The sequence below is a fragment of the Ailuropoda melanoleuca genome, chromosome 1 (genome assembly GCF_002007445.2).
Source record: "Ailuropoda melanoleuca isolate Jingjing chromosome 1, ASM200744v2, whole genome shotgun sequence".
Classification (NCBI taxonomy): domain Eukaryota; kingdom Metazoa; phylum Chordata; class Mammalia; order Carnivora; family Ursidae; genus Ailuropoda; species Ailuropoda melanoleuca.
The window spans coordinates 64,380,999-64,394,784 of record NC_048218.1 but is presented as its reverse complement, the minus strand read 5'-3'; the positions used below and the strand labels follow the sequence as shown (position 1 = coordinate 64,394,784).

Genomic DNA, 13,786 nt, shown 5'->3' with positions numbered 1-13,786 from the left:
AATAAAAGGAAGCAAGTGAATAGTAGCTTTGTATGAGCATTTCTTTCCTTTTAGATTTTTTTATATTTAAAATTTTTTTTGCACTAATTTCAAGCTTATAGGAGTTTCAAGAAATGTACTAAGGTCCTCCTTTTGCCCTTCAGGCCCATTCCTCAGTTGTTCATTTTGCCTTTTACTCCATTTGTTTTAGCACTTACTCTTTCTCTCTGTATATGTGTATTCCTAACATTTGCCTTCCCTTAATTGTGTGTCCCTCCAGCTCCATGTTGAGTACAGGCTTCCAGTGACTGAAGTCTAATTGGTTTTTGGTATTGTTAAACTATGTCTAGGTCTTGCTCTGTTAACCGTAGGCTTTCTCCTTTCTTTGACCTAAAAGTTCTGATTTTTGAACTTGCGTCATCATTGTAACACTGCTCTTACTATGCTGTATTGTGATATTTCAGAGCCAAAATGCTGCTTGCTTCAGGAATCCAGCTTTTTTCTCTAGGTAATTTCTTAGCACTGTTAAGTGGTTTCTTCATAATTACTCGCAAATTCTCATTTACGTTGCCTCTGCCATTCAGTCTGATAAAGCTCAATCTGACAAAATACCACCAGGTATATATATTAATGTGCTTGGGCAGCCATAAAAAATACCACAGATTGGGTGGCTTAAATAACAGAAATTCATTTTATCCCAGTTTTGGAGGCTGGAAGTCCAAGATCATGGTGCCAACAGGGTTGGTTTTTGGTGGGGCTTCTCTTCCTGAGAGTGTGGATGACTGCCTTCTCACTGTTTCCTCACACGGCCTTTTTTTGTGTGTACATATGGGATGGGGTTGAGGGCAGAGATCTCTGGTGTCTCTTCCTCTTCTTGTAAGGACACTAGTCCTACTGGATTAGGACCCCACTCTTATGAACCCATTTAACCTCAATTACCTCCTTAAAGGCCCTATATGCAAATGTAGTCATTGTGGAAGTTAGGGCATCAGTATATAGTTGGTAGGGGGGAGCACAGTTCAGTACCTAACAGTAGAACATCAGGTTTATAACCAGGAACCTAGGTTCATATCCTTGCTGTATCTTGTATTAAGTGTGTAACCCTGGCCAAGTCACTTAACCTCTTTTAGCATCTTGAATCCTTAACTGTAAAGGATGAGAATAATTCTTGCCCTTTATGTTTGTTAAGAGATTCAGGTAAAATAGATGTTGCAACATAGCACATTATAAATCAAATGATTCTCAATCCAGGCTTGCAGTAAAATCGTCTTAAAAATAACTTTTGTGAGTTCCAGCCTGATGGCACAAGGAGCTCTACAAACCCACTCCCTAGTAAAGTTGGACAAAACTTGAAAAAACAACTATTTAAAGCTTCTGGAAATGGTCCTAGGGCATACAATAAATGAGGAGCTTCCAGTTGGAGGGAAGGTTCTCTTGGGAGGAGCAGGACATCAGGATTTCTCATCCTGCGCCTGGCTGCCTGCTGCTGAGGCTAAGTTGTGGGTGTTTGTGGTGGAAAGGCAGAGGACTATCCTCTGTCCAGTCCCCACCTGTGGAACAGAGGCTCTAGCTGGGTGCAGAGCTGCTGGGAGTACTGGGGAATAGATCATCTTTTCTGTTTTATAAGGTGGTGATTTCATGTCAGAAGAGACAAGGTGAGAAGACCTCAGGCCGCCACCTACCCTCAACAAAATATTCCACTCCTACAGGAGGGAGCTCTCAGAGAGGTGTGCTGTTCTCTGCAACCCCAGCTTGAGGGTCTGGTTCAGAGATTTGGTTGGGTGGTTAGGGGGAGAAGCAGGTCATAAAATATTTCCTAATCTCTTCTTCAAGGGATTGTCTTCCAAGGGAGCCCAGATAAGAATAATAGCTTACTTCTCAGCAGAAGCAATGGAGGCCAGAGGCAGTGTAATAATATATTCTAAGTACTCAAAGACAAATACAGTCAACCAAAAGTCCTATGTATCCAGCAAAGCTATCTTTTAAAATGATAGTGAAATGAAGATTTTTCCCAGATAAACAGGAACTGAGAGAGTTTATTACTAGTAGATCCATCTTGCAAGAATGCTGAAGGAAGTTCTTTAGGCTGAAAGCAAGTGAACCCAGATGGTAATTTGAATCCATATGAACAAAGAGTACATAATTAAAGGTAATTATGTAATTTTAAAAGAGAATATAACTACATATTTTTTCTCCTTTTTACTTAAAACTGATTTAAAAAGCAGTTGTGTGGGGTCTGGGTGGTGTAGTCAGTTAGGCTTGCAGCTCTTCGTTATGCTCAGGTCACAATCACAGGGTTATGAGATGGAGCCTTGTGTTGGGCTTGTGCTTAGCATGGAGTCTGCTTCAGATTCTTTCTCCCCATGTCCCTCCTGCTTGTGCTACCTCTTGCTCTCCTTCTCTCTCTCTAAAATAAATAAATATATCTTCTAAAAAAGCAGTTATATAAAATAATATATGTATAATGTGTTCTTGGGCCTGTATGTTGTAGAAATGTAGTATATTTGTAATGTATCTGTCAATAGCAGCATATAGGTAAGTGGAGGCAAAGTTATATCAAGCTAAGGAAATGACTATAGGTGATAAAGTCATAATTATAACATAGTGCTTGTTGGATTTGTAACCGTAAATGTAATATGTATCACAACGGTGCCATCAAATGGAGGAAAAGGTAATAGAACTATATAGCGTAACATTTCTGTATCTTACTGGAATTAAGCTAGTGTAAGTCTGAAGCTACGGTAAGTCTGAAGTTAAAATGTATATGGTAAGCCCTTGAGCAGCCCCTAGGGAGAAAAACAAAAACAAACAAACAAAAAAAAACCAGTGAAAAGGTCATTAAAGAAATTTAAGTGCTTCATTAGAAAATATTCACTTAATGTAAAACAAGAAATCAAGAGTAATAAAGGAGCAAAAAAAAAATGAGATACATAGAAAATAAATCAACTATGTAAGTAATAATATTAAACATGAATTGATTAAACTATATAATAAAAAAAGGCAGAGATTGTCAAAGTATCCAATTATATGCTCTCTACAAGAGATGTACTTTAAGTTTAAAGATACAAATATATTGAAAGTATAAGGATGGAAGAAGATCTATTATGCAAACAAACACCACAAGAAACCTGGAGTGGATGTACTAATATCAGAAAAAATAGACTTTATTTTTTTTATTTTATTTTTTTAAATATTTATTTGAGAGGCAGCGAGAGAGGGAACACAAGTGGGGGGTTGGGGAGAAGCAGGCTTCCCGCTGAGCAGGGAGCAGGATACGGCTCGATCCCAGAACGCCGATCCCAGGATCATGACCTGAGCCAAAGGCAGGTGCTCAACAACTGAGCCACCCAGGCGCCCCAGAAAAAAAACTGTAAAACAAAAAATGTTACTAGAGATAAAAAGGGATGAAAGAGTCAATCCACTAGAAAGATAAAAGTTACAAGTATATATGTACCTAATAACAGCACCGAAATATAAGAAGTAAAATCTGACAGAAATGAAGAGAAAGATAGACAATTTAGCAGTAATGGTTGGGAGACTACAGTATCCCACTTTAAGTAATGGACAAAACAGCTAGGCATAAGATCAACAAAGAAACCACACCATAAACCAACTAGAGCTAGCAGACGTCTGTGGAACACCACTGCTACCCAGCAACAATAGATATATATATTCTTCTCAGTGAATGTGGGACATTTCCAAGGATAAACCATAAGCTAGGCCACAAAGCAAATCTTAAAAGGATTGAATAATACGAAGGTTGTTCTCTGACCACAGTGGAAAGAAATTAGAAATCACTAACAGAAATTTGGGGAACTCACAAATATGTGGAAATTAACATATTCCCAAATAACCAGTAGATCAAAGAAGAAATGAAAAGAGAAATCAGAAAATAGTTTGAGATAAATGAAAATGAAATTACCACTTAAGAAAACATGGGATACAGCTAAAGCAGTGCTTACAGGGAAACTTCAAGTAATAAATGCTTACATTAAGAAAGAAGGAAGATCTCACTCAGATCATCAACTAACCTTCCACCTTAAGTCACTGGGAAAAAAGCAAAGTAAACCTAAAACAAGCAGAAGGAGGGAGATAATAAAGATGAGAGTAGAAATTAATGAACTAGAAAAAAAAAAAAGATTAAGGAAACCAAAAACTGCTTCTTTGAAAAAAATCAACAAAATTGGCAAACCTTTAGCCAGATTAACATAGAAAAAAAGAGCACTTAAATTACTTGAATCAGAAATAACAGAGGGAACATTACTACTGGGATTACAAAAAATGGAAAGGATTATAAAGGAATACTATGAACAACTGCATACCAATAACTTACATAGCTTAGATAAAATGGAGAATTTTTAAAATGTTTATTTTTGAGAGAGCAAGCATGAGGGAGAGGGAGGGACAGAGAGAGAGGGAGAGAAAGAGAATCTCAGGCAGACTCTCTGCTGAGTGTGGAGCCCGTCACAGGATTCGATCTCACCGCCCTAGCCCTGAGATCATGAGATATGACCTGAACCGAAACCAAGAGTCGGACGCCCAACCGCGTCACCAAAGCCCCCTAAAATGGACAGATTTTTAGAAAGACGGCTGCTGAAACTGACTTACATAGACAACTGAATAGACCTTAGCAAGTGAAAAGATTGGATTAATCATAAAGCTCTACCCACAAAGAAAACCCCAGGCCCATGTGGCTTCACTGCTGAATTCTACCAAACACTTAAAGAAGAATGCTAACTCTTCCTAAAAATTGTGAAGGGGAACACTTCCCAACTTATTTTATGAAGCTAGTATTAGTGTTACCCTGATACCAAAGACATCACAGGAAAATTACAGACCACTCTCTCTTATGAAGATGAACACAAAAATCCTCAAAATACTAGCAAACCTGATTCACCAGCATATAAAAAGAATTTTACACCAGGACCAAGTGACATGATATCTCAGAAATGCAAGGTTAGTGTAAAGTTCACAAACCACTTAACATAACGTGTCAGGAAATAAAAAACAAAAGTCACATTGTTCTCGTGATAGACACACAAAAAAATTGACAAATCCAACACCCTTTAAATGATAAAAACACTCAAAAAACGAGGATTAGAAGTGACCTTCCTCAACATGAATAAAGACATACCTATGAAAAATTCAAACATCATACTTAATGGGGAAAACTGAACACTTTTCCTCTACAATCAGGAATAAGAAAAGAGTGTCTGCTTTTTCCATTTTTATTTGACATTATATTAGAGGTTCTAGCTATGGCAATTTTGGGGAAAAAATAAGGAAAAGAAAGAAAAATACACAAAGGCCTCAAGACTGGAAAGAAAGAAACAAAACTGTCTCTGGCAGATGATACGATTTTGTATGAAATGCCTTAGAAAATCCTAAGGAATCCACTAAAAAAAATTAGCACAATACACAAGTTCAGCAAAGTTGCAAAATACAAAATCAGTATACAAAAATCAGTTGTATTTCCATAGACTTGTCACGAACAATCCAAAAGTGAAATTAAGAAAGAAATTCATTTACAGGGGCACCTGGGTGGCACAGCGGTTAAGCGTCTGCCTTCGGCTCAGGGCGTGATCCCAGCGTTATGGGATCGAGCCCCACATCAGGTTCCTGTGCTATGAGCCTGCTTCTTCCTCTCCCACTCCCCCTGCTTGTGTTCCCTCTCTCGCTGGCTGTCTCTATCTCTGTCAATAAATAAATAAAATATTTAAAAAAAAAAGAAATTCATTTACAATAGCATCAAAAAAATGAGAATAGGAATAAATTCAACAAAAGAAGTATAAAACACTGAAAACCATAAAATATTGTTGAAAGAAACTAGAGAAGATCTAAGAAAAGAGAAAAGTATCCTGTCTGTGGATTGGAAGATTTAACATTAAGATGGCAATACTCCCCACATTGACCCACAGATTCAGTGTAGTCCATATCAGAATCCCAGCTGACTTCTTTGTAGAAATTGACAGACTGATCCTAAAAATCATGTGGAATTGCAGGGTGTCTAGAAGAGCCAAAACAGTCTTGAATAAGATAGGAGGACATATACTTCTGATTTCATAACTTTCTACAATAACATCAGTCAAAATTGTGTTGAATCAGCACAAGGATATACAAACAGATCAATGGAATAGAAGTGAGAAATAAAACCGTATAGATGTGGTCAGTTTGTTTTTCAACAAGGGTGTTAGGACCATTCGATGGAGAAAGAATAGCCTGAATTCAACAAATGGTGCCTGGAGCGAATGGGTAGCCATATGTGAAATAATGTAGTTGGACCCTTACCTTGTACCGTAAATAATAATTAACTCAAAATAGATGACAGGCCTAACTGTAAGAGCTAAAACTTTAAAACTCTTAGAAGGAAATTTAGGATTAAGAATCCCTAAGTATGACACTAAAAGCATGAGCAACAACAACAAAAATAGATTAATTTGGACTTCATTAAAATTAAAAACTTTTGCGCTTCAAAGGACACCATTAAGAAAGTGAAAAGAAAACCTATAGAGTGAAAGAAAATATTTAAAGACTATATATCTGATAAGAGACTTTTTCTTTTTTCTTTTTTTTTTTTTTAAGAGATCCATTAATTTATTTTTAGAGAGCACACAGGAGGGATAGGGAAGCAGACTCTGTGCTGAGCAGGGAGCCCCACACGGGGCTTGATTCTGTGACCCAGAGATCACGACCTGAGCTGAAACTTCAAGAGTCAGATGCTCAACCAGCTGCTCCACTCAGGCACCACTCTGATAAGGGACTTATGTCTATAATATATAAAGAATTCTTCTAACTTAATGATAAAAAAAAGACTTCAAAAATGGGCAAAGAATCTGAGTAGACTTTTTTTGTTTTAATGGAAGATATACAGTTAGAAAATAAATATGTGAAAGGACAGCAGACACCAAAAATTGTGATAGTGAAGAAATTATCAGCCCTCGTACACTGCTGGTGGGAACATAAAGTAGTGCAGCACTTTGGAAAAATAGTTTGGTAGTTCCTTAAACGATGAAACAGAGTTACCGTGTGACTCAGCAGTTCAATTCCTAGGTATATGCCCGAGAAAAATGAAAATATACGACTACGTAAAAATTTGTCCACAGATGTTTATGGAAGCAGTATTCATAATAGCCAAAAAGTGGAAAGAACACAAATGTCTTGATGACATATAAAATATAATGGGGTATCCCGTGTGATGGGATATTATTCAGCCATAAAAAGGAATAAAGTACGGATATATGTTGCTACATAGATGAACTTTGAAAATATACTAAGTGAAAGAAGCCAGGCACAGAGACCACGCATATGATTCTATTCATATGAAATGTCCTGAAAAGGAGTGATAGCCAAATGGTACAGTTTCTTTTTGAGGTGATGAAAATGTTAAAAAATTGACTGTGGTAATGGTTTGCACATTGATGTGAAAATACGAAAGCTGTTGACTTGTACACTTTGATAAAGCTGTTAAAAAAAATAGCCATTTCTGGTGTCCTTATTCAGTGAGGCTGGGCATGTATATGTTTAAAAGGCTGAGCTATTAGAATGACAGCTCTTTACCATAATCCAGGCTTTTTTGTTCTCTTCCTTTCTCTCATTTTTGTAGAAAACATGACTACCCCAGGAAAAGAGAACTTTCGCCTGAAAAGTTACAAAAATAAGTCCCTGAATCCTGATGAGATGCGCAGGAGGAGGGAGGAAGAGGGACTGCAGTTACGCAAGCAGAAAAGAGAAGAGCAGGTAAATCCTTTACCGTTGTTCATTTATTTTAAAGAACTTAATTTTCCATTTTAAGCCTGAAACCACTTTATTTTAATTTTGACAGTGTTAGGTATGTGTGTGTATGTAAATATATATCCCGGCCATCATAAAATCAGTGTGTTTGGGGAGTGGGGAAGAGGAGGTGATGAAAAGCAGAATACAAGAATAAAGAAATCTCTCAGGTTCTCATATTTGCAGTACAATGACTGTTTAATATTTTGACCTATTTGTTTTTAGTGTATTTTTTTTTTAAAGTTGCTTTTTTAAAACTTGCTGAAGATTTTATATGTGCATGTTTTTAATAAATTATCAAGTGAATCTTTAATATGAAAATTTGTAAACTTACAGAATTAAAGAATAGTGAACTTCATAAACTCATCCGTTGTATTCAGTAATTGTCAGTAATTTGCTGTACTTGCTTCATGTTGTCTTTACATTTCTTTATTATATCCTATTTTAAAGCAAAAATCTCAAGGAATATGTCTTTTTACCCCTAAATTAATTCTGTATGATTCATTAGGACATTGATTTTTGATTTCTTTTTTTTTTTTAATTTTTGGTCATTTTTAACTCGAGAACATCTGAACATCTACAGGATTGGGACTAACTCTCACTTTACCTTCCTCTAAAAATGCCTAGAATGAATGCCTAGAATTTCTTTTGGCAAAGAAATTTAAAGACACTTAGGTGACTTTTTTTTTTTTTTTTTTTTTTTGCTAAGGAGAGACTTTTGAGCTTGGAAGGACCATTTGATCCTCATGCTACAAAAGCTCCATAAAAGGCAAATGAATGAGTCACAATCTTTCATACCTGAGAAGTAAGGTAATCTCATAAATATTTTGCAGTTATAGTGAGCTGGTCTCAAAATACACTGTTCTTTTGAGTAACACTGCACTGCAAAATCCAGTTTTGGTTAAAGTCCAAGAGTACATTACAACCTCAGTTTTTTGTTTTTTTTTTTTTGGTTAGGGCTGTAGATGTTTGACTCAAACACTGTTATTATTTTTTGGGAAAGAGAGTTTGTAATATTATAATAGAGTTTATATCAAGTGTAGTAAATTAAGAGTTATCACTTATTCATAAAAGGATGAGTTTTTCTGGGTTTCTTGTTACCTCTTTTATTCATCTGTGTCTTATTTGAAATGGAAACTTTTCTTTGAATTAACTTTTGTATTAGCTTCTATTTTGGAGGTAAATTCAGAAATCATCATAACATTGTTACATATTTATATTTGCATATGTGAATGTGAATACATGAATATATACACATGAGCCCAAGCATAGGTCTAAATATAACCACCAGCTTATGCGTCATATTTGGCATAAAGCCAGTTGAAGGTGTAATAATGATCCTCTGCCATTAACAGTGTTCATTTTATTCTCTTCTTGGTGATGGGTGATGTCATGTAATTAGACTTTATTGTAAAGTTTATATAAATAAAATAAATTTTTCGTATTCACTTACCTGCCTGAAGACAAATGGTCTATATCCTTAATATAGCAACTGGCAAGTATGGCCCCATGTATTGGACTAAAAATATTTGTGGTTGAAATTCTATCATGTTCATCGTATGAGATCTGAAATTGTGCTATGGCTTTAATAAGTTTCTGTGATAAGTTTTTAGAATATTGCTCTATTTAAAATCTTAATTTTTTAATTTTGTATGTATTATGTAGAGAGAACTGGTACAACCAGGCAGGCTTCTTAATATCATAATAGTACTTATTTCATGCCTACTTTGTAAAATAGTAAATATCAGTAAAATAGAGATTCATTACATACTGTTTATATTTTCACAGTTTCTTTGTTATCTCTCGGGAAAAGTCACAAGCTTAAACCAGCTGAAGAGGTAGATGTGAGTGTAGCACAGGAATTGATGTTGCCAAGTGCACAAAAAATAACTGCATCTTTGAGGGCTATCCTTTCATCAGATTAACATTTAATTTTTGTTATATCTAGGCAGCACTTTATAAATGACCTCTATCCATTTGGCACTTACAGACCAATCTAAAATTTGTTTTTGGCGAAAATTTCACTAGTTGCTGTCATTCTGATTGAACCAGTACTTATAAATTTGAATTAAGCAGACTCTTGTTAATTCAGAGTGAATAGGTAATCTAGTGCTAATGAAAAGTTAATAAAACCCATCATGATGAAGAAGGGAGGTTTGCTTGATGTTTTTAGTTATAAGAAATACCTTGTGAAGTGAGCAAGTTGGGAAACTTGTGGATAGGCAACTTTCCCCATTGATTAACTTGGTTGACAGGTTCAGTCAACATGTCTGTAGATAAGGTGTATAGATCATGATTGTTTTGGCAGGTTTTTATTTTTTATTGTTTTTTTAAAGATTTTATTTATTTGAGAGAGCACAAGCGGGGGGCAGGGACTGAGGGAGAGGGAGAAGCAGACTCCCTGCTGAGCAGGGAGCCAGACATGGCACTCCATCCCGGGACCCCAAGATCATGACCCCAGCTGAAGGCAGCTGCTTAACTGGCTGAGCCACCCAGGCATCCCAGTTTTTTCTTTTCTAAAACCTGTTTTTCTTTGAAAAACACAGTTGAAAAAGTTAAATAGTACTACAGTACTTGAAACCAAACCGCTAGTGTTCTGGTCTCATTCCCAAGTAAACCACTTGCAATCCTCTTGGCTATTTATTTATCAATTTAAAATATTATCTGTTTATATTCTGGTACGGTAGGTGAAGATTTAAGCTCTTACGCTACTTTTCCCTTACGTGTATTCTCAGTATAGTTATACTACAGTATGTAAGTATTATTTATTGCTGAAACGAATGGTATCCCACGGTTACATTTCCTTTCTTCGTACTTTGTTTTTCCTGGAGTCGGTTGTCTGATTTTTTACCTGCTTGGCTTCATATTCCTGCCTGTCTTTTCATTCTCTTCTACAGCTATTTTAGATTATTTTTATCTGATTTGCTACGTGGTTAAACTTCTCAGATAATTTACAGTTCCATATTTTTCTTAAAACACACATACACGTGAAACCCAGTTCTGTCCTAGAAAGACTTAGAAATAGCGAAATACCTTGTATCAGTGAGCACTCCTAGCACCCTGAGATATTGTGGTCATTAGAGAATTTTTCTCTCGGGACCAAGTCTTCTTGGAAAAAACACCTGATTCTTTAGAGATAGGGAATATTCAAGGTGAATGTGTAGTATTTTTTCATAACATAGAGCAGGGAGGTTTAAGACCATCAAAACTTGTGTTGAAAAGACTCAGGAGTTAGCTTGTACAGGCTCCCATTAGCTGTATTGGGGTATTTTGAGTATTAGAAAGGGCACTTGGAGGACTTCCGCTTCCAGCCAAAGTAGAATAGCAGGGCCCAGATTTACCCTACTACCTGAAACAAACCGAGATTAAACAGACAAAATACATGAAACAGTAGTTCAAGACATTAACCAGAGAAGGACAGTGACATTAACCAGAGAAGGACAGTGATCTCTAGAGATAGGAAGCCAGTGAGACAAGCCCTATGAATGATTGCTTCAGCTTACTGCCCAAGAGAGTTTCCAAGTTGCAACACAGGAACAGGGAACTAAAGACCACAGCCTTCCTGAGTTGAGGAGACAGAGTTGAGAGTCCGAGGAGATCAAGTTGTCCATTCATAGGAGGGAATACCAAAAGGGAGAGACCTGTATATATAGAGAAAGAATCCTGGAGATCTTCCAAGTGTTTCTTTGAATATTCAGCAGGGTAGTGACCAGCATATGTGCTTGAGTAGACTACTCAAGGCTAGAGGAAACTATCGTCCACAAAGATTAGAGGGAACAGTGCCTGGTCCTCGCACGGTGCTGAGAATAGTGCCTGTTCCTCTAGCCAGACTGGAAAACTCATCTTTCACAGGACATTAGGTAGAGTATTCAGGAGATTCTTACTTCAGCAGTGGAGATTAACTAGCCATAGACTTACTACTGCTCCAAACCTCCCTGACACACCATAAAAGCAAGATCCCAGAGGTTGATCAAACTGCAATTTTTAGTTTTTCTTAATTAGTAATCGTACAGGAAAAAGAAATACTTGAATTTCTCCATTTCTTCATTTTCAAAACAATGAGTTGGTTTCTTAGCATCCTCCAGAGGGAACAAGAGTGTGTGTATTTTAGTATTAAGAATAAATAAAATAGATGTATTGCAGTTTATTTCAACTATTATTTTTTTCTATGTTTTTAAACTTCATGGCTGTATAGTTGACATACAGTAGAATGTACAGTTTGTAAAATTTTGACATGTATATCTTTGTGAAATCATCACCATAATTAAGATGGTGAACATATTTATTGTTCTCAAAGTTTTCCTGGTATACCTTTGTAGTACTTTTTTTCCCCACCCCACCACAACTTCTAATCTGTTTTCAGTCACCACTGATTACTTTGCATAAATGACTGATACAATATGTATTCTGTTTTGTCTGGCTTCTTTCAGTCAGCTTAATCATTTTGAGATTTATTTATGTTGTGTGTATCAGTTCATTCCTTATATTCTTGAGTAGCGATCTCTTGTAAAGATAAAACCACAATTGGTTTATCCATTCACCTGTTGATGGCAGTTTGCATTGTTTCCAATTTTTGGTGTTTATAAATAAAGCTGCTATGAACATTCATGAAGAGCTCTTTGTATGGGCATATATTTCCATTTCTCCAGGATAGATATCTAGGAGGAGAATGGCTGGGTTGTGTAGTAGGTGTGTACTTATGATGCTGTCGACTGTTTGCTAAAATGGGTTGTACTACTTTATCTTCACATCAGCAGGGTATGAGAGTTTCATTTGCTCCACATCCTGTGAGCATTTGGTCAGTCTTTCTCATTTTATCTGTTCTAAGGTGTGCATAGTAGTATGCCATTGTGGTTTTATTTTGCACTTCCCTAATGACTGAAGTTGAGAGCATCTTTTCATGTGCTTATTTGCCATCTGTATATCTACTTTAGTGAAGTCTGTTTAGTTTTTTAATTGAGTTGTTTTCTGGATGCAAGTCTTTTGTTTGATATGTTTTTTAAATATTTTCTCCCAGTCAGTGGCTTGCCTTTTCATTTTCAGAAGTGCTATTTGAAGAGCAAAAGGTTTCGATTTTGGAATTCCATGTATCCGTTTTTTTCCTTTATTGGTTGTGCTTTTGTGATCAAGTCTAAGAATCTTTGTCAAAGCCAAGGTCACTGAAGATTTTCTCCTGTTTTCTTTAAGAATTTTTACTGTTTAAATGTAGGTCTATGATTATTTACATTTAATTTTTGTATATAATGTGAGGAAAGGAGAAAGAGGCCATTTTTTTTTTACATATGGCTTTCCATTTATTCAGGTGTCATTTATTAGAATGATTGTTTCCCCTCTCTGCATTGCCTTAGAACCTTTTACATGCAATTGACTACCTCTGTGTAGGTCTGGCTTCTGAACTTCTTTCTGTTCCGTTGGTTTATTTATCTGTCTTATATACCACACTGTCTTGATTACTGTAGCTTTTATAGTAAGTCTTGAAATCATATTAGTAGCCCTCTAACCTTGTTCTTCTTTCCAAAAATTGTTCTGGCTATTACAGGTCCTTTGCATTTTTATATGAGCTTTAGAATCAGCTTGTCAGTTTGTGCATGAAAGCCTGCTCTGAGGATTTGATTATGATTATGTTAGATCTGTAGATCAGCTTGGGGAGAACTGATATCATAACAGTGAGTCTTCTGACTCATGAAGCACCACATCTCCATTTATTTAGATCTATACTGTCTCTCAGGGATTTGTAGGTTTTGCTTTTTTTAAAGATTCATTTATTTATTAGAGAGAAAGAGAGCACAAGCAGGAGGTGCAGAGGGAGAGAGAGAATCTCAAGCAGACTCTTTGCTGAATGTAGAGCCTGACACGGTGCTCAATCTGATGACACTGAGATCACGACCTGAGCCAAAACCAAGAGTTGGACACTTAACTGACTGTGCCACCCAGGCACACTGACTTGTAGTTTTTTTGTCAGGTTTTCCCTTACGTATTGTGTAGTTTTGATGCTGTTGCAAATGGTATATTTTGAATTTCAGTTTTCAATTGTTCA

The 13,786-nt window shown here is 36.3% G+C and overlaps 1 protein-coding gene across 1 annotated transcript in view; it reads left to right on the top strand.

Moving 5' to 3' along the window:
* KPNA1 (karyopherin subunit alpha 1) overlaps positions 1 to 13,786 on the top strand; it is a 68,788-nt gene that overhangs the window by 15,167 nt on the left and 39,835 nt on the right. Inside the window, exon 2 of the mRNA XM_034670442.1 lies at positions 7,583 to 7,716. Within this exon, the coding sequence (XP_034526333.1) occupies positions 7,588 to 7,716 (129 nt within the window). The 5' untranslated portion in view covers positions 7,583 to 7,587. The remainder of the gene's footprint in view (positions 1 to 7,582; positions 7,717 to 13,786) is intronic.